Here is a 21909-nt window from a genome sequence, read left to right as displayed (position 1 = left end):
AACCTCCCATGCGGGACCTTGTCAAATGCCTTACTGAAGTCCATGTAGACAACATCCACTGCCTTCCCTTCATCCACTTTCCTGGTATCCTCCTCGAAAAACTCCAATATATTGGTCAAACATGGCCTACCACGCACAAAGCCATGCTGACTCTCCCTAATAAGTCCCTGTCTATCCAGGTGCTTGTAGATTCTGTCTCTTAGTACTCCCTTCAATAACTTACCCACTACCAACTTCAAATTTACCGGCCTATAATCTCCTGGATTACTTTTCGATCCTTTTTTAAACAACGGAACAACGTGAGCCACTCTCCAATCCTTCGGCACCTCACCCGTAGACTCTGACATTTTAAATATTTCTGCTAGGGCCCCCGCAATTTCAACACCAGTCTCCTTCAAGGTCCGAGGGAACACCCTGTCAGGTCCTGGGGATTTATTCACTTTAATTTTCCTCAAGATAGCAAGCACCTCCTCCTTTTCAATCTGTACAGTTTCCATGATCTCACTACTTGTTTCCCTTAATTCCATAGACTTCATGCCAGTTTCCTTCATAAATACAGACGCAATAAACCCATTTAAGATCTCCCCCATTTCTTTTGGTTCCGCACATAGCCGACTACTCTGATCTTCAAGAGGACCAATTTTATACCTTACCATCCTTTTACTCTTAATATACCTGTAAAAACACTTTGGATTATCCTTCACTTTGACTGCCAAGGCAACCTCATGTCTTCTTTTAGCCTTCCTGATTTTCTTCTTAAGTATTTTCTTGCACTTTTTATACTCCTCAAGCACCTTATTTGCTCCCTGTTTCCAATACATGTCATACAACTCTCTCTTCTTCTTTATCAGAGTTGCAATATCCCTTGAGAACCAAGGTTCCTTATTCCTATTCACTTTGCCTTTAATCTTGACAGGAACATACAAGCTCTGCACTCTCAAAATTTCTCCTTTGAAGGCTTCCCACTTACCGATCACATCCTTGCCAGAGAACAACCTGTCTCGATCCACGCTTTTTAGATCCTTTCTCATTTCTTCAAATTTGGCCTTCTTCCAGTTCAGAACCTCAACCCTAGGACCAGATCTATCCTTGTCCATGATCAAGTTGAAACTAATGGTCTTATGATCACTGGAACCAAAGTGCTCCCCTACACAGACTTTTGTCACTTGTCCTAACTCGTTTCCTAACAGGAGATCCAATATTGCATCCCCTCTAGTTGGTCCCTCTATATATTGATTTAGAAAACTTTCCTGAACACATTTTACAAACTCTAAACCATCTAGACCCCTAACAGTATGGGAGTCCCAATCAATATATGGAAAATTAAAATCCCCTACCACCACAACTTTATGTTTCCTGCAGTTGCCTGCTATCTCTCTGCAGATTTGCTCTTCCAAGTCTCGTTGACTATGGGTGGTCTGTAATACAATCCCACTAATGTGGCCATACCTTTCCTGTTTCTCAGCTCCACCATAAGGACTCAGTGGACAAGCCCTCTAATCTGTCCTGCCTGAGCACTGCTGTAATATTTTCCCTAACAAGCAATGCTACTCCCCCACCTTTCAGTCCTCTGCCTCGATCACATCTGAAACATCGGAACCCTGGAATATTAAGCTGCCAGTCCTGCCCCTCCTGTAGCCAAGTTTCACTAATTGTTATAACGTCATAATTCCACATGTCAATCCACACCCTCAACTCGTCCGCCTTCCCCGCAATACTCCTAGCATTGAAATATATACACCGCAGAAGATTTTTACCACCACTCACAACCTTTCTATTTGCGGCTTTGCTTGAACTTTTAACATCATTTATTTTCACCCCAGCCTCACTGTCAGCTCTGGCACTCTGGTTCCCATCCCCCTGCAAATCTAGTTTAAAACCTCCCCATCCCCCTACAAATCTAGTTTAAAGCCTCCCCAATAGCACTAACAAACCTCCCTGAAAGGATCTTGGTCCCCCTGTAGTTCAAGTGCAACCCGTCTCCCTTGTACAGGTCCAACCTGCCCCAGAAGAGATCCCAATGATCCTGAAATCTGAAACCCTGCCCCCTACACCAGTTCCTCAGCCACTTGTTCCTCCTCCAGAGCATCTTATTCCTACCCTCACTGGCACCTGGCACAGGTAGCAATCCTGAGATTACCACCCTTGAGGTCCTGCTTTTCAACTTCCTACCAAGCTCTCTATACTCACTCTCCAGGACCTCCTCACTCTTCCTTGCTATGTCATTGGTACCAATGTGCACCACGACATCTGGCTGATCACCCTCCCACTTCAGAATGTCATGCAATCAATCAGAGACATCCTCGACCCTGGCACCCGGGAGGCAACAAACCATCCTGGATTCTCTGTCACGACCACAGAACCTCCTATCTGTATCTCTAACTATCGAATCCCCTATCACTACCGCTCTCCTCTTTTTCCACCCTCCCTTCTGCACTGCAGAGCCAGACTCAGTGCCAGAGATCCAGCTACTGCAGCTTGTCCCAGGTAACTCATCCCCTCCAACAGTATCCAATGCGGTATACTTGTTGTTGAGGGGAATGGCCAAAGGGGAACCCTGCTCTGCCTGCCTTTTCCTCTTCCCTCGCCTTGCGGTAACCCAATTACCTGTCCTCTGCTCCTTTGGCGTAACTACCTCCCTGTAGCTGCTATCTATAATCTCCTCATTCTCCCGAATGATCCGCAGGTCCTCCAGCTCCTGCTCCAGTTCCCTAACTCGGTTTGTCAGGAGCTGCAGCTGGATGCACTTCTTGCAGGTGTCGTTGTCAGGGACACCGGAGGGCTCCGTGACTTCCCACATCCTGCAAGAGGAGCATTCCAACATCCTGCCTGGCATTCTCTCTACGCTAGACAATCTGAACAAAAAAACTAATGGGAACCTACCCTGGCCTCTGCCCGTTCTCGCCAAAGCCTGTTGAGCCAAAGCCGTCCCACTCTGACTCAGTCCACTCTGACGATGGCCGCTACAACGATGGTCGCTGTATATGGTGGTCTGTTTTTAAACCCTGGCGCACTACGTCACGCGCCTGCGCAGTGCAGACCCTTCTCCCCGAGCAGTGTTTAAAAAAAAACTTTTTCTACTTGATTTCCTCACTCCCTTCTTCTCAGCTGCTTGCTTCGACTGATATATACTTCAAACAGATAATAATCTATTTGAGCACACTGGCAGATAACTGCAGAACAGTTAACAACATTTGAACTAAATATTCAAAGAGTATTTGTCCTTTGATTGGGGCTGATTCAATTGGCTCTGCCATTTATGACGCCATAATCCAATCATTTGAACCGAAGACCAATATCTACGGCTCAGTCTCCGAGTGTAACAGAGATAGGCCCTGCTGTTGGGATGATTTCTCAGTGCTTGTTCTTTGTCTCTTCCTACCTGCGGGTGAACGACACTCTCTCAGATAGTCAGGAAATCAAACAGTGCAGCGGGTGGTTGTAGGAAAGAAGAGTCGGTTACAAGATACAATCTTATTGAGCCAAACAGTCCCTAAGGATCTGCAGTTATTGAGCTAAGTACAGTTCTGTAGTCTATCTATATCTGCTCTTCCTCAGGTGAGTCTCATCCACATAGAGCAGAACCAGATAAATGTCACTGGCGGGGAAATGTTTTCCTTTCTGTGCAGCCGAACTCAGCAGTGGAAAACTGAATTTTAATGGGAAACAATTGCCCAGTGGATCAGTAAACACCGTGTCTATTGATAATGCATAAACATTGCGGGCTGAGTTAATCATCTTCAACAGGTTGTTGCTGCTGAAGCCAGTGAACATGTCTGGCAGTGGGGAATACTGTGTGAATGTGGTTCCAAAAAATGTCCCCATGACCTTGCCGATCATCACTCCACGAGTCGTTGTTAAGTGAGATTTAGTTGTATGCGGTTATGCATTCTCCAATGATTACGTTCATTTTATTCCTGTGATGAATGTGTAATGCCCTGGTTCACGTCTTTGCTGTTATACTGCAGGTGTTTCGTCTGGTAGTTCTGTAGGAGGGGACTGTTTTGCTTTTAGCCTCCTTCGGTTATTGTTGAAGATAAGGGATGATGTTGAATGTGTGCCATCAATTAGCAGGAGGTTTTTTTCATTAGGAACAATAAGATTGGTTTTGGTTCAGCGGGAGATGAAAAGAAAAAACGTAGCATGCGATCTGGTTGGAGACCGATTGTTCAAGATGGATTTAAAAAATTAGATGCAAAAAGATGACGCTGCGTACGGTGGCCGTGTTGAGAGCTCTGTTCCAAATCTTCAGTATACTACTAACTTCTACAATTTTCTTCGCATTTTCTGTTCAAGTAGCTGATAGTCACATCACATACAATGGACTGACACTTCTGTACATCGGAAAGATGGTACTTACCCACTAGGTGCCGCCTTTCCTACACTGGGACCCCCTGCTCGCGCGATCCATGGGAGACTCATCTTGACAACGCCACGGCATCGGAACAAGCGCCGGAGGCAAGGGAGAAGGGATGGCATCCTGGTGTGGCTGAGACTGCGTGCTAATCGGCCAAGGCTCCCTCGCATACCCTTGAACAACAAGCTGTGTGAACTGACAGCCAGAATCTTCTACCAGTGGGAAACAAAGGTATGTAACATTTTGTGGCTCGTGGAGACCTGGCTGATGATGGAAATACCAGACCTCGCTATCGAACCCTTTGGGTTCTCCCTGTTCTGGGCAGATAGTCAAAAAACCTCTCTGGGACGAGTAATGGAGGAAGGATATACTTCATGGTCAAAAGTGCTTACAGCGATCCCCGGAATGTGCATGCCCTCAAATTCTTTTGTTCTCCCGACCTGGAATAACTGGCGCCACTGTGTAGCCCCTACTGGCTGCCCAGGCAGTTCACGGCTGTTATCATCACAGCAGTGTACATTCCACCGCAGGCTGATGCTGACCTAGCTCTTAAGGAACTGTACAAGACCATCAACATGCTGGAGACTGCACACCCAGAGGCTGCCTTCATCATCGCCGGTGATTTTAATCGAGCGTCGCTGACGGAACTCTCTCCAAAGTTTTGTCAGTACATCTGGGTGAGCACTCGGGGAGATAGCACACTCGACTGCTGCTACTCTCCCTTCCGCAACGCTTACAAAGCTCTCCTACGCCCAGCTTTTGGAAAATCAGATCACTGTTTGATCCTGTTTCTCCTGACGTACAGGCAGAAACTGATACAAGATGTCCACTGTTGGTCCGACCAATCGGTCTCCATGCTGCAGGATTGCTTCCATGACGAACATTGGAATGTCATTGGAATTCTAGTACGAGAGGGCATGACTTAAGGGTTGAAGGGCGCCCATTCAGAACAGAAATGCTTAGAAATTTTTTTAGTCAGAGGGTGGTGAATCTATGGAATTTGTTGCCACAGACAGCAGTGGAGGCCAAGTCATTGGGTGTATTTAAGGCAGAGATTGATAGGTATCTGCGTAGCCAGGGCATCGAAGGTTATGGTGAGTAGGCAGGGGAGTGGGACTAAATGGGAGAATGGACCAGCTCATGATAAAATGGCGGAGCAGACTCGATGGGCCGAATGGCCGACTTCTGCTCCTTTGTCTTATGGTCTTATGAAGATCTCTTCGAGATTAGGGATAGAGTCACGTGCTTCATCGGGAAATGCATCGATGATGTTGTCCCCCAGAAGCCAGTTAGGGCCTTCAAAACCAGAAACCCTGGATCAATAGTTCCTTGCGAGCAGGATTTACTGCGCGACACAGACCTTACCTTGCCAATAATCAGCAGGAGATCAAGAAAAGCAGCTACAAACTGTGCAAAGCCATCAAGGCTGGGAAACCACACACAGGGACAAGACCGAGTCATGAGTCTCTCTGAATAGCACATGTGACTTGTGGCGAGTGTTGCACACCATCGCAGACCTCAAAGCCAAACGCAGTGGTGCAGCCTCTCTCCCAGATGAGCTCAGTCGCTTTTACACTCAGTTCGATGTCACTAACTCTGAGCCTCCCAGGAAAGCCACGGCTACAAACTGCAACCCGGTCATCTCCGAGGCTCTGGTACGCAGATGGTTCCAACGAGTGGACAGTCGCAAGGCTGCGGGATCAGAAGGCATCCCAAGGCCAATAGTTAAGATGTGCGCAGTACAGCTGGCAGGTATGTTTACAGACATTTTTAATCTCTCCCTCTCCTAGTGTAGAGTGCCCTCCTGTGTCAAATTATCCACCATTGACACTGTACCAAAAAAGACCAAGGTAAGATGTCTGAACGACTGGCGTCCTGTCGCACTCACCGCAATGCTCTAAGAGGACTGCAACTGCACTAACCCTACCACCTAAAATGCACCCCAGGCAATTCGCCTGCCAACACAACTGATTGACCAACAACACAATAGCCACTGTTCTACATACCGTCCTTACACATCTGGAGAAGAAGGATGCTTATGTGAGAATGCTGTTCTTGGACTACAGTTCTGCATTCAACACCATAATTTCCTCCAGGCTCGACAGGAAGCTCAGAGACCTCGGCCTTGTCCCTGCCTTGTGCATCTGGATCCCGGACTTCCTGTCAGATCGCTGACAGGTGGTAAGAGTGGGCTCCCCCACCTCCATCCCTCTGACTCTCCACACAGGAGCCCCTCAGGGCTGTGTACTAAGTCCGCTCCTTTAAGCCTGGTTTATACTTCTGCGTTAACTGCGCGCCGTAACCTACGCAAGTGGCCTACGAGTGTTGTGAGCATTTATACTTGTGCGTTGGTGTGTCTGCGTCGCTCTGCAATTCGCGCACTTCACGCATGCGCACTCACCTGCCCGCGCAAGGCTTCATAGTAGTCTCGGGGTAAACAAGACGTGAGCGTCTTTTTTCATGCGAAATGTGTCCTCCATAATTTCGGAGGTCTGTAAAGCTTTATGGAAAGCATTGCAGCCAGAGTTCCTTCCCTGCCCTTCAGTCACCCAATGGGAACCTATTGCAGCGTAGGATGAAATGCGATGCTACCAAGCGGACCAATCACAGCTTGCGTTCTGCATTGCCATGACACGTGGTTACATTTTGGGAGAGGTGCGCGTCGCAGCAACACAAACTCTCGTGTAGGGTTCTGCATCAGCTTTGCGGCGACGCATTGACACAGAAGTATAAATCAGCCCTTATTCTCTGTGTACCCATGACTGTGTCGCCCCCATAGCTCTAATCTGCTAATTAAATTTGCCGATGACACTACATTGATTCGTCTTATCTCAAACAATAACGAGGTGGCCTACAGGGAAGAAGTCATCCCTCTGACACAGTGTTGTCAAGAAAACAACCTTTCCCTTAATGTTGCAAAAAAGCGAAAAACAAAGGTGCTGATGTTGGATTACAGGAGGAATGGAAACGGGCTGAACCCTATTAATAGCAATGGATCTGTGATTGAGAGGGTAAACAGCCTCAAGTTTCTCAGATTCCACATCACCAAAGATCTCACGTGGTCTGTACACACCAGCTGTCCAGTGAAAAAGGAACAACAACGCCTCTTTGACCTCAGACGGTTGAAGAAGTTTGGTTTGCGCCCCTAAATCCTAAGAACTTTCTACAGGGGCACAATTGAGAGCATCCTGAAATGCCTGTTATGGGGACTCTAACTCCCTTAATTGCAGGATTCTGCAGAGAGTGGTGCAGACAGCCCAGTGCATCTGTAGTTGTGAACTTCCCATGATTCTGGACATTTACAAAGACAGGTGTGAAAAAAGGGCCTGAAGGATCATTGAAAACCCAAGTCACAACAACCATAATCTATTCCAGCTGCTGCCATCCGGGAAGTGGTACCGCAGCATAAAAGCCAGGGCAAACAGGGTCCGGGGCAGCTTCTTCCACCAGACCATCAGACTGATTAGCTTGATTTAAGTGTTACGTTGTTACATTCTATGTTACATTGACTGTTCTATTTATTATAAGTTATTATAAATTAGTATGATTGCATATTGCACATTTAGACAGAGACGTAACTTGAAGATTTTTACTCCTCGTGTGTGAAGGATGTAAAAGTAAAGTCAATTCAGTTCTGATCAATTCTGTCACCGATGATTTTTTAAATGTTCCACCTTTGTCCGGCATCCTTTACTTGTATAACATTTTGCGATATTCTGTCTTATGCCACCGGAATATGTTTTCGCAACATTTTGGTCTTTGACTTGAATGTCTGCTCTATCTGTTATGTGTAACAACCTGGTAATGAGGCACTGACATCCAAGCCAATTATACATTCCCATTCACTCACAAGTAGTCCAATCCAACCATTTGACTTGCGTTACCATTTGCATCATACATAATAGTTGTTCGTCCATTGTTGATGTTGGTGAGGACCTCGACATCATTATGATGGTGTCGAGACTAGTGCTTGATTTGGATTTAAGTGAGGGAGAGTTGCGTAGCATCAGCCTCACTCTCTCTTCACAATTCCCATCTGGATCCAGTGGCAGGACAGAGTCGAGACATAATAATACATTCCTGGAGGCAATCAAAATGGTTGGCACTTAGACAGCCAAAGGCAATTAGCTTCAGGAAAGAGGGGTAATAGTGGATATGACACTGGAGAAGTAATAATGGCAACAAGGAAATGGCGGATAATCTTAATAATTATTTTGCTTCAGTCTTCACTGTGGAAAACACCACAGTCTTCCCGAAATTGTACAGTGTCGAGGCAGGATTGACTGTAGTTGCTATTACTAATGAGAAGGTGTTGGGTAGTTGAAAAGCCTTAAGGTAGATAGGGAGGGGAGGGAACGTCGACTCAGACCATGAGAGGCCTGCATCAGGCATTTTCATGCCTTACAAGGCGCAGACTGGATGTCCGTGTGGGGCACCACTCCTTGCACAGACTAGAGCAATGTGTGATTAAGTGCCTTACTCAAGGGCACAAACACACTGCCACAGATGAGGCTCGAACTGGCGACCTTGAGATAACTAGACGAACACCTTAACGACTTGGCCATGTGCCCAACACAAGGTAGATAGGTCACCTGGAACAGATGGGCTATGCCCCATTTCATGAAAGTGGCAGCTGAAGACATTATGGAGACATTTGTAGTGATTATTTAGGAAGCACTAGAATTTGGAATGATGTCCGAGGACTAGAAAATTGCAGAAGTCACTCCACTCCTTAAGAAGAGAGGGAGGACAAAAGAAGGAAATTATAGACCATTTACCTGACTTCAGTGGTTGGGGACTTGGGATCCATTACTAAGAATGATGTTTCAGTGTACTTGCAGGCACATGGTAAAGTAGGCCAAAGCCAGCATGGTTTCCTTTAGGAAATATCTCTGCCTGACAAGTCTCCTGTCATTTTTGAGGAAATAACTGAGAAGATAGACAAATGAAATTCAGCAGATGTTTGATACTTAGATATGCAGGAGGCCATTGATAAGGTGCTGCACAATCGAGAGGCTGCTTAACAAGATAAAAGCTCATGGTATCACAGGAAATATACAAACATAAAACGATTGGCTGATTGGCAGGAGGCAAGGAGTGGAAACAAAGGTGTATTTTCCAATTGGCCGCTGGTGATGTGGTGGTGTTTCTCAGGGGACAGTATTGGAATTGCTTCTTTTCAAGTTCAGAACTCCGAGTTGCAACGGTAATTGTAAGTCTTCTAGCAGGATTCCCTGAAGGCTAGTTTATAAGTTCCATCCGTGAGGAGGAAGGAAAATGCAATGTTAGCATTCATTTCAAGACGGCTAATACAAAAGCAAAAGCTGTCGTGCCGAGCCATTTTAAGGCACGTGTAGTCCCACAAGTGGTAATTTGAGCAGTTTTGGGTCCGTTACCTAAAAGAAGATGTGCTGACCTTGGAGAAGGTTCACAGGGCATTCACGAAAATGATTGTAGTACTTAATGGCTTATCGTACGAGGAATGTTTGATGGCTCAGGGTCTGTTCAAACTAAAATGAATGACGACTTCATTGAATCCCATCGTATGTTGAAAGGCCGAGATCGGGTGGATGTTGTGAGGATGGTTCTATCCAATTTAACTTTAAACGACAACATCAAACCTGCCTCAACCACTTCTGCTGGAAGCTACCACTCTCTAAGTAAAGAAGTTCCCTGTCATGTTACCCCTAAACTTTTGCCCTTTAACTCTCAACTCATGTCCTCTTGTTTGAATCTCCCCCATTCTCAATGGAAAAAGCCTATCCACGTCAACTCTATCAATCCCCCTCATAATTTTAAACACCTCTATCAAGTCCCCTCTCAACCTCCTACACTCCAAAGAATAAAGACATAACTTGTTCAAACTTTCTCTATAACTTAGGAGATGAAACCCAGGCAACATTTTAGTAAACCTCCTCTGTACTCTCTCAATTTTGTTGACATCTTTCCTATAATTCAGTGACCAGAACTGTACACAATACTCCAGATTTGGCCTTACCAATGCATTGTACAATTTCAACATTACATCCTAACTCCTAAACTTAATGCTCTGATTAATAAAGGTCAGCATACCAAAAACTTTCTTCACCAGCCTATCCACATGAGATTCCACCTTCAGGGAACTATGCACCATTATTCCTAGATCCCTCTGTTCTACAGCATTCTTCAATGCCCTACCATTTACCACGTATGTCCTATTTTGATTAGTCCTACCAAAATGTAGCACCTCACATTTATCAGTATTAAACTCCATCTGCCATCTTTCAGCCCACTCTTCTAACTGAACTAAATCTCTCTGCAAGCTTTGAAAACCTACTTCATTATCCACAACACCACCTATCTTAGTATCATCTGCATACATACTAATCCAATTTTCCACCCCATCATCCAGATCATTAATATACAAATGTTTGTATATGACAACCAACATTGGACTCAGTACAGATCCCTGAGGCACACTGCTGCACACCGTCCTCCAATCTGACACACAGTTATCCACCACTACTCTCTGGCATCTCCCATCCAGCCACTGCTGAATCCATTTTACTACTTCCATATTAATGCCTAACGATTGAACCTACCTAACTAACCTTCCGTGTGGAACCTTGTCAAAGGCCTTACTGAAGTCCACATGGACAACATCCACAGCTTTACCCTCGTCAACTTTCCTCGTAACCTCATCAAAAAATTCAATAAGGTTTGTCAAACATGACCTTCCATGCACAAATCCACGTTGACTGTTCCTAATCAGACCCTGTCTATCCAGATAATTATATATACCATCTCTAGGAATATCTTCCATCAATTTACCCACCACTGACGTCAAACTCAAAGGCCAATAATTGCTAAGTTTACTCCATAACTACCCATCTTGTTTCCTTTACCTTACTCAATTCAATATCCTTCTCCTTAGTGAATTCTGAAGAAAAGAAATTGTTCAAAATCTCCCCCATCTCTTTTGGCTCCGCACATAGCCATCCACTCTGATTCTCTAAGGGACCAATTTTATCCCTCACTATCCTTTTGCTATTTATATAATTGTAGAAACCTTTTGGATTTATTTTCACCTTACTTGCTAAAGCTGCCTCGTATCTTCTTTTAGCTTTTCTCATTTCTTTCTTAAGATTCTTTTCACATTATTTATATTCCTCGAGCACCTCATTAACTCCAAGCTGCCTATATTTATTGTAAATCCCTCTCTTCTTCCGAACCCAGTTTCCTATATCCCTTGAAAACCATGGCTCTCTCAAACTTTTAACCTTTCATTTCAACCTAACAGGAACAAAACGATCCTGTACTCTCAACACTTCACCTCTAAATGACCTCCATTTCTCTACTACATCCTTCCCATAAAACAAATTGTCTCAATCCACTCCTTCTAAATCCTTTCGCATCTCCTCAAAGTTAGCTTTTCTCCAATCAAAAATCTCAACCCTGGGTCCAGTCCTATCCTTCTCTATAATTACACTGAAACTAATGGTATTGTGATCACTGGACCCAAAGTGCCCCCCAACACATACCTCCGTCACCTGCCCTATCTCATTGCCTAAGAGGAGATGCAACACTGCTCCTTCTCTAGTTGTTACCTCTATGTATTGTTGCAAAAAACTATCTTGCACACATTTGACAAACTCCAAACCATCCAGCCCTTTTACAGAATGGGCTTCCCAGTCTATGTGTGGAAAATTAAAATCTCCCACAATCACAACCTTATGCTTACTACAAATATCTGCTATCTCTTTACAAGTTTGTTCCTCCAGTTCTTGGTCCCCATTAGGTGGTCTATAATACACCCCTATAAGTGTCACTACACCTTTCCTATTCCTCAATTCCACCCAAATAGCCTCCCTGGATGAGTCCACTAATCTATCCTGCCAGAGGACCGCTGTTATATTTTCTCTGACAAGCAATGCAACACCTGCCCCTCCTATTCTATCATTGAAGCAATGAAATCCTGGGATATTTAGTTGCCAATCACACCCCTCCTGCAACCAGGTTTCACTAATAGCTACAACATCATATTTCCAGGTATCGATCCATGCTCTAAGCTCATCCACCTTTCTTACAATGCTCCTAGCATTAAAATAGATGCATTTAAGAAACTCTCCACCTCTTACTCTCTTTTTATCCTTAATGTAGCAAACAACTTTGTTATCTTTTTCTTCCTTGTCCCCTACATCTTTGGTCTGAGTACTCCTGATCTCTGCCCCCTGCCTATCCTCCCTCACACACTGTCTACTAGTTTTCTCTATATACTTCAGAGTCCTGTCCCATTTCACCGAATAACGTGAAATATTTTTTTGACGAAACCAATTCACCTTTGGTCCTCAGGCCAAACATTCATCAGTGAATAACAGAACACATCAGAACAGACCATAAGGTCAGCAAATACAACTTATCTACAAAGAGCTGTCTCCTGATCCAACACCACCTCTCACTATCCCCTTCATGTCAGCCAGGAAAACACACTACAGAAACTTCCCTCATCTCCTCTGGGCAACAACAGCGAAAACTGATGAGAAATTGACTGACGCCATTCCAGAACACAAACTAGACTCTCGCATTTGTGAACTCCTGGAAATCTGCCAATCATCCGATGTTACCTTTATAATTGCAAGGTAGAGGAATCTACCACTTTAGAAACAGTCTACTGGTGAAACAGATCCTGTCTGTTCCCTGGACTCTTACATCGCCTACAAGAACCGTTGTCATAAAGCTGTCAGCATTTCATCCATAGCCGCCTGATTCAGGGCCTCCTGATCCCTTTCCTCATAAAGCTTTGCATGGGGAGAAGACTAATTCGACCATTTGCAGTGCTGTACCTGTTTGGTTGTTCCAGTGCTCAAGGCCGCTTTACAGGATTGATGAACCCATTAGATGGCATTTCTCTCTGTTCCCGTTAGCACCCGTGTATGTCTCTTTCACTGGCCTTTTTTATAATTATACGTTTAATTATACAGATCCCAGTGATTATACCTGTGTCCATTCTGATTCTGACCAACGATTATTGATTGTCGTCTTCTTGCTTACACTTTTATCCCCGCACAGGAAACCTCCACCTGCTGGTGATTCTGTGAATTGCACACAACAAGCAGACAAATCAGTCATTGAGAGTATGATTACTTTACAAAGTATGATGGTATCACCATCCCCCATATCAGAGTAGCGGTTGGCCCAGGGACCAAGCTTTCCCCATTTCCATCAGTTACTGCATCATGTCTGTGTGTCTGTCCAGTGATATCTAGCGCATCCCAATGATAGAGTCACAGAGCAATACCCGACGGAATCAGACCCTTTGGCCCAACGAGACCATGCTGATGATGATGCCCACCACGATGGTCCCAATTTCCTGTGATGGGCCCACACCCCTTCATGCCCTGCCCCTCCATGTACTCGTGCAAACCGCTTCTGCCACTCCCTGCGGCATCTCACTCCACATAATCAGCAGCCTCTGCATGAAGAACATTGCTGTTCATATTCCTTTTAAATCTTTCCCTCTCATCCTCAATCTAATTCCCTAGTTCTGGTCTCCATCTACGAAAAGGAAACCTGCGAAAAGTTCTGTCACCGAACCAGGTTCATTACCTTGTACTAGATACAGTATGGCAAACCGTCTAGCTGGCCCAACCACATAGTAAGTCAGGAAACGTTCCTGGACACCAAGCATATTGTGTCCCATTTAACATTTTTGAATCAGGAGATGGGAACCAATATTAGGGAAATTGAAGTCAACAAAGACAATGACTCTGTGATATTTGCATCTTTCCAAAACCTGCCAACTTACCTGCTTCTCATTGTTCTGGTGGGCTTTTTTGGTGGTGGTGGTGGTGGTGGTGGTGGGGGTGGTGGTGGGGGGGGGTCTGGGACCATAGGATACACTGAGTGATTTCTCTTCCACTTCTCTGATTTTCATCCACACCATATGCCCCTCCCCCCCGATGTCCTTCATTTCTGCAGCTACGGATATCAATTCCACTTGTCCTCCTTTCACCTCCCTCCATATGCCTTTGAAACAAATAAACCCTGCTACATCAGACATCCAATCCTGCCCATCTGTGTAATGGTGATAGCATGTATCATGCACAGACTGAAACATGTTCTAAATTATTCCTATTTTAAATACTTATTGTACTGAATTAAACACATTTCAACTCATCCAGTGATACCCTTTCCACAGCCTATCATTCTCTGAACATTGCATCGACCTTTATATCAACTGCTCCACCATCTGACCTAACACTCTCTTTCCCATCCCCTGACCAACCGAGTTTAAATTGACCTCAGAAGCTCTACCAGTCCTGCCTAGAAGGACATTGGCTCATTCTAAGTACAGGTATAACCCATCGCTACGATACATTGTCAAATAGGAACAAAATTTCCATCTAAATTACCCTTCTTCTTAATCGCAGGTTCATATGTACTGAAAATTTAATTAGTAGAAAAGTACTCAATGAGGCCTGGCGTATATAAATGAAAATTATTTGTTGGCAGTTGCTAGTTTGGACTGAAGGAGAAGCACTGTTGGATGGTTCTGTGATTCTCCATCGGAGCTAATCAGCCATACCTCTGCTTAACAACCTACTAGGCTTACTGGACTAACTTGAATGTTGAAAAGCCATGTATAAAAATGGTCAATACTTGGCAATTTTCCTCAAATCGTGCATTTCTCATAAAAGAATCAGCGGAGGATGAGTGCTCTGGGAATGGAACCAATAAATGAAACAAACAGATAAAAACCAACTCACAGGTCTGTAGAAAAAGCAGCTTTATTCCATTCTCATGTTTTAGGATCTATAATAGTGAAAAAGAGAGTGAATTGTGTTCGAAGTTTCAAACACAACTTGCGACTTGTGAGATTCTCACAGCTATGGAAACATATGCACCATAGTACTTAATTTGGAGCTGCTTCATGTGCAAATATGCACAATGGTGCTTGTCGTTTCCATCTACAGTCTTACATGCAAGGTTTCAAAAATAAATTGTGGACCTTCACTGAGAATATAGCATGTTGCCCATGCTAATGAATTGGCAATGTGATACAATAATTGAAATCAGCACACAGCACATAGTTTCACCAGTGAATGAGCTACGAAAGAAGAGCCCCAGACATGAGACTAATCTTTTGACACCTTTTGTAAGAGTTCTTTAGCTGCTTACATATCAGTCATGTCAGGTGTGTGATGGAATACGTTTCACTTTCCTGGGGAGGAGTATGTCCTCACAGTTATTTTGCAATTCCATTGTTACTGTGAACAGGTAGGAAAGTGGAGCTGAGGCTAAGACAGATAGATCAATACTTTTTGACCCCAAAGGAAATTGCAATGGCACCGTAGCATTACAAATGCACAGATACATAAACATTAGAAGAGAAGTAAGAAAAGAACAAAAAATAAGTTGCCTCAAACAATCTAACTGAAGGGGATATTCACTTCCCGGGTTATAGACTGACTCATTAGAGAACATAATGGCCGAGGGGTAGAATGACTGTAGAACTACCAAGTTCCCTAGGCCTCCCATCCCATGATCCTCTCCCTTCTCCAGCCTTGTATCCGTTTTGCCAATCAACTTTCCAGCTCTTAGCTCTATCCCTCCCCTTCCTGTCTTCTCCTATCATTTTGGATCTCCCCCTCCCCCTCTCAAACCTCTTACCATCTCTTCTTTCAGATCGTCCTGACGAAGGGTCTCGGCCAGAAACGTCGACTGTACCTATTCCCATAGATGCTGCCTAGCCTACTGCGTTCACCAGCATTTTTTGTGTGTGTTGCTTGAAAAATAACAAGTGGAGTTTAACATAGACAATTGCAAGGTGCTGCACTTTGACAGGACATGCCAGGCTAAAACTTACACAGTCTGTGTTAGGGGACTGAGGTCTGAGGTGGAACAATGGGACCTAAGAATGCCGATGCGCACTGACATGGTGCCAAAAGAAATGTTGGAGTTTTCCATAGTGGGAATTAACTGTTCATTCTAACCTTTGCAGTTACTTACGAAGGTATTGAAAGAAGAAAATTACCAGCATGGATTTTTGTTCTGTCCTGTCTTTGTTTTCGTTTAGTGTTACTTTATGTTTTTTCAATGAAAACTGTCACATAGAGACCCAGATTCCACACTGGCCATGTAGAATCCAGATTAAGGTAACGGAAATTTCTGCATCTCTATTCCAGATATGAGACCCTCTCATTTCAGAGGGAAATTGCCCATAGGTAGACAGTTAAATTAGGAATTTTAAGTTAACATTTTGGAAGATTGGAATATTTGGGGAGCAATCCTAAAAGTTGTTTTTACTCACAAGAGTGCCTTCTTTTTACAGAACATAAAATATGTTGCTCAAGACTTTAGACATCGTAATTTTTACATTTGAATTTCCTTTAAAAATAGTTATGATGCAATCATAGTATTTGTCATGCAAATTACCAATTTAAATACTAGGTTGTTTCAAAAAGCAGTTTGCCATTAATTGCCCCACCATTTTAACACACACATTTATCCAGCTGTTGCTGGGTGGTCGAATCGAAATGATTTGTTCAGTCTGCCCTGACACTGTAGGGATGAGATGCAGTTGTAAAGGATATTAACATTTTCTGCCTTCCTTGCAGATAACCTTCAGGTACTGGAGAATAGCACGGACATTATGATATGACAGCAGATTATCTACAGGGACCATTTGAATCAAAACAAAAATAGAGAAGTTGGAAGGAGATTTGCAAAGCAAGGTGCTAAATGGGCAGGAATGGCTGCCACAGACTGGTGAGATCGGAAGGCAGAAGGAACAACAGGTTAGGCTTATGGGTCTACCAAAAGAGAAAGAGGACTCAAATATGTGCTATGCTTGGGAGAATGGTGTGATGGGCGTGGACAAAAACCTTCCAAATTCCAAAAGTTGCAAATGTACAGATCTGAAATAAAATTCTCAAGATGAAGTATCGCAGAGGAAATAATAATTATCAGCTTTTAGGCCCACTTACTGAACAGCTTTCAGGTAATGATAGCCATGGTAAGGTTACAGTACAGTGAGAGCAGACTCATGTGAACATTGAGCTGGATAGCGACTCACATAAGAGGCTATCGGTTGAGGTGGTCACACCAAGCATTTTTCAACTGTCGTTTCAATCATTATAAAATATTCACAGGAGGACATCGTACACCAGGATAGTAGATGGGAAGGGCATGAAAGGACATGGATAAGTTATACTTTCAAGGCCCAGGACCCTTCCGGTTTTTCAAAACTACTAGACAATCAACCATCCACCACCCCACACCCTCAAGTGACTTAAATGATACCAGAGCCCAGGGTAACACAGAGGGGTTGGGATTAGTGTTAGAAGATGCAAGCAAATTTGTCACTTTGGCACCAAGATACCAGCACCTGCAGGTAAATTTTAATCAAACCAAAATAATGGTGCTCGCCTACAATGAGACAGTTATTCACTCACATTCTTGGAAGGCAATGAAGCAGGAGAGAGTTTAAACCTGATAGAAGGAAACGGCGATGATTAGAATTACTGGAAGCAGGTTATGCCTCAGGGGTACTCACTGTTACTACCTTAAATATAGTAGAATTAGAAAGCTAAATACAGTCCCTTCAGTAGAAAATACAGGATACGGTATTACTGGAGAAGGTTATCAAGATCAGTACCAGACTAATCAGATTGTTCATGACGTATCCCAGGTAACTCTGGATGCAGTGAAGCCCCTTCAAGGTACAACAAACCTGGTTACTGACCATATAGACTCAACTACGAAGGAAACACAAAAGACTGAGATTTGTGCCACATAGTCTACATGCTTAATCGCCATGATTGGCACAAATTTATTACAACTTAATCCATATCAAGTACCAAACTGGGTATCAGGAGGGCAGATAAAAGAATGGCTTGAAGACAAGGGACCCTTATGTCACATTACATGTCTTACACTGACCAACAGAGCACTGGGTACAGATGGTGATGTTAAAGGGTGGTTTTATCCCTGGTGTCATGAATTCTTGATTACCTGACTGGCAGACCACAGTATGTGTGCTTGCAACACTGTGTGTCTGACAGAGTGATCAGCAGCACTGGGGCTCCACAGGGGACTGTCTTGTCTCCCTTTCTCTTCACCATTTACACCTTGGACTTCAACTACTGCACAGAGTCTTGTCATCTTCAGAAGTTTTCTGATGACTCTGCCATAGTTGGATGCATCAGCAAGGGAGATGAGGTTGAGTACAGGGCTACGGTAGGAAACTTTGTCACATGGCGTGAGCAGAATTATCTGCAGTTTAATATGAAAAAGACTAAGGAGCTGGAGGTAGACCTGAGGAGAGCTAAGGTACCGGTGACCCCTGTTTCCATCCAGGGGGTCAGTGTGGACATGGTGGAGGATTACAAATACCTGGGGATACGAACTGACAATAAACTGGACTGGTCTAAGAACTCTGAGGCTGTCTACAAGAAGGGTCAGAGCCGTCTCTATTTCCTGAGGAGACTGAGGTCCTTTAACATCTGCCGGACGATGCTGAGGATATTCTACGAGTCTGTGGTGGCCAGTGCAATCATGTTTGCTGTTGTGTGCTGGGGCAGCAGGCTGAGGGTAGCAGACAACAACAGAATCAACAAACTCATTCGTAAGACCAGTGATGTTGTGAGGATGGAATTGGACTCTCTCATGGTGGTGTCTGAAAAGAGGATGCTGTCTAAGTTGCATGCCATCTTGGACAATGTCTCCCATCCACTACATAATGTACTGGGCTGGCACAGGAGTACATTCAGCCAGAGACTCATTCCACCGAGATGCAACACAGAGTGTCATAGGAAGTCATTCCTGCCTGTGGCCATCAAACTTTACAACTCCTCCCTTGGAGGGTCAGACACCCTGAGCCAATAGGCTGGTCCTGGACTTATTTCATAATTTACTGGTATAATAATATGTAAATTATTTAACTATTTATAGTTTTATTACTATTTATTATTTATGGTGCAACTGTAACGAAAACCAATTTCCCCCGGGATCAATAAAGTATGACCATGACTATGACTATTATGTTGCTGCAGAGTTCCACATTCCACAATGGGGGAATAATGTAACCTGCCCTTTGAAAGGGATTCACATTGTTGTCAAGTGTCGTGAAAACACTTAATAGATTCAGTGCCAATGAGAACTGTTTATTCTGCCTGTGAGTAATCAAGTCTTTTTTGCCATATGCATTGGTGGGACAGTCGTATTACATATCAACAGCAGGCACAAGTTTTCCAAGGACTGGAAAGTGTCCTCTGAGGTAAATTTTACCTCTATCTGTATATAATGTGACCATAGCACACCTGCTAGGTGTCCATGTGTAGTCAACAGAATGAGTGGAGGATAATGATCCTAAGATTAACATCTTTGGTTCAAGATGAGGGAGATGTTGGCCAGATGGAACTACAAGAGTAAACCCTACATCAGACTGCTTTTTAAAGATTACAGTTTCACGTTCATCACAAACATACACTCCATTCTAATTGACAAGCACCAAAAACCTGAGCCCCTGTTCCTCTCTCTGAAACTGGATTATTAACTTCCTCATCGGGAGACTATGGTTTATGCGGATCAGAAGTAGCTTCTCCTCCTTCCTGACAGTCAACACTGGTGCACCTCAAGGATACGTGTTTAGCCCACTGCTCTACTCTCTCTCTCCACCCGTCTGTGTGGCTAGGCACAGCTCAAAGGACAACCAGAAGTTTGCCAATGGCACAACTATTGTTGGCAGAATTTCAGATGGTAATAAGGAGGTGTACAGCTGTGAGGTAGATCAACTGGTCGAACAGTAACAAAACAACAAACTTGCACTCAAATTAGTAAGACCAAGGAATTGATTGTGGATTTCAGGAAGGGGAAGTAGAGGGAAGAGCAGTGGAAGGGTGGTGCCAGCAGCTTCAAGTTTCAGTTTGTCAACATCTTTGAAGATCTACGCTGGGCCTAACATATGGATACAATTACAAATAGCATGCTATATTTCATCAGGAGTTTGATGCGATCCTGGATGTTACCAGACTCTAGAAAATGTTAACGGATGTAACACAAAACAACAAGTTTCACAACATATGCCAGTGCTATTCAGTGCTGATTCAGTGCTCGGGACCGTTTCTTGAGAGGGTCTAAGACCAGGGGTCACAGCCTCAGAATGGAGGGACGTCCTTTCAGTGCGGAGATGAGGATGAATGTCGTTACCCAGAGACGATGAATCTGTGGAATGCTTTGCCACAGGCAGCTGTGGAGGCCAAGGCTTAATGTGTATTTAAGGCAGAGTTTGATAGATTCTTGATTAGTCTGGGCATGAAGTGATACAGGGAGAAGGAAAATTTGACCAGCCATGATGTAATGGCAGAGCAGACTCAATGGGCCAAATAGCCTAATTCTGGTCCTCTGTCTTATGGGGTAGATCTGCGGTGGCTTGTTTGCAGGATGTTCAGGGACGGATAAGTCGTGTAGGGCCCTGGTCAACTTTTTAAATTACAGTAAGTTTGGGAGGCGGGATGTGGCTTCTGTTATCCTCCCATTGCAGTGGGCGGCGGCAACACTATAAAGAGTAAGAATCAGGAATCACAGGCTGTACAAAACGAGAGTGTGTGTCAGATCTGTATCTGATTGACTTGCCCGAACGGGCCGACAAGGCAGAAACTCATACAAGTGGAGCTACGTCCGGAAAGTACAATTTATCCGTTTTAAAGTGTTTTTTTCTGTTCGGTGAATTGAACTGGGGACACTGCCGAATATCAGACCAGCAACACTCCGCGACGGGCGCAAATACTCACCGGTGAGCCGGGAGCCTCTCTCGACGGGCGAAAACTTTCCCCAAACTCCGGACCGAGGTAACACTGAATGCGGAAGGACGGAGGGAAACGGCCGCCCAGCCGGAGATCAGCGCATGCGCAGCATGATATCCGCGACTGTTTGCTTCTCGGTGCAACAGAGCTGCAGTAGTTGCCGTCTCACTGGCTCTTCACTCAACCCTGGAGCATCTGGACAGCAAAGGTACAAACATCGGGATGCTCTTTATCGACGACAGCTCGGCATTTAATACTATCACCCCCTCAAACCTAAACAATACGTTTCAAATTTGGTCTCAATATACCCTTGTGCTACTGGACGCTCCGGCGGCTGCCTTGCAGACGCCGGTCAGTTTTATATCGATTGTTATTACTGTTAATTAATCATTGCCCGATGTCAGTCATCGAAAAGTAACGAATCATGTAGGGGTCCTTTAGAGGATAGACTCTGAAATGGTTTCTGGAATCCTCAGCTCCTACTTGTGGTGGGGACCAGCTCATGATATGCAGATTCTCAAAAGTTTGTTCCCAGTCAGTTTAGATTGGCAGCAACATCTCCTCCACAACCTCATCAGCATAGGTCACCATGAGGCTGTGCGTTTAGCCCTCTGCTTTACACATATGACCATGTGGCTAAACATAGAAAATAGGTGCAGGAGTAGGCCATTCGGCCCTTCGAGCCTGCACCGCCATTCAGTATGATCATGGCTGATCATCCAACTCAGAACCCTGTACCAGCCTAGCCTCCATACCCTCTGATCCCTT

General features: G+C 44.4%; 1 protein-coding gene across 2 annotated transcripts in view; it reads right to left on the bottom strand.

Annotated features, from left to right (window-relative positions):
• The window catches only part of LOC140206709 (NACHT, LRR and PYD domains-containing protein 3-like), a 78248-nt gene extending 57001 nt beyond the window's left edge, over positions 1 to 21247 (bottom strand). For both annotated transcript variants that reach the window (XM_072274876.1, XM_072274877.1), the window contains exons 1-2: positions 21130 to 21247; positions 13334 to 13428 (exon numbers count right to left, since the gene is read on the bottom strand). In XM_072274876.1, the coding sequence (XP_072130977.1) occupies positions 13334 to 13343 (10 nt within the window). In that variant the 5' untranslated portion in view covers positions 13344 to 13428; positions 21130 to 21247. The remainder of the gene's footprint in view (positions 1 to 13333; positions 13429 to 21129) is intronic.
• Positions 21248 to 21909: the final 662 nt, after the last annotated feature.

Source organism: Mobula birostris, chromosome 13 (assembly GCF_030028105.1).
Source record: "Mobula birostris isolate sMobBir1 chromosome 13, sMobBir1.hap1, whole genome shotgun sequence".
In the NCBI taxonomy this organism is placed as follows: domain Eukaryota; kingdom Metazoa; phylum Chordata; class Chondrichthyes; order Myliobatiformes; family Myliobatidae; genus Mobula; species Mobula birostris.
Note: the sequence above shows the minus strand (reverse complement) of the source record. Positions and strands in the feature narration are given on the sequence as shown.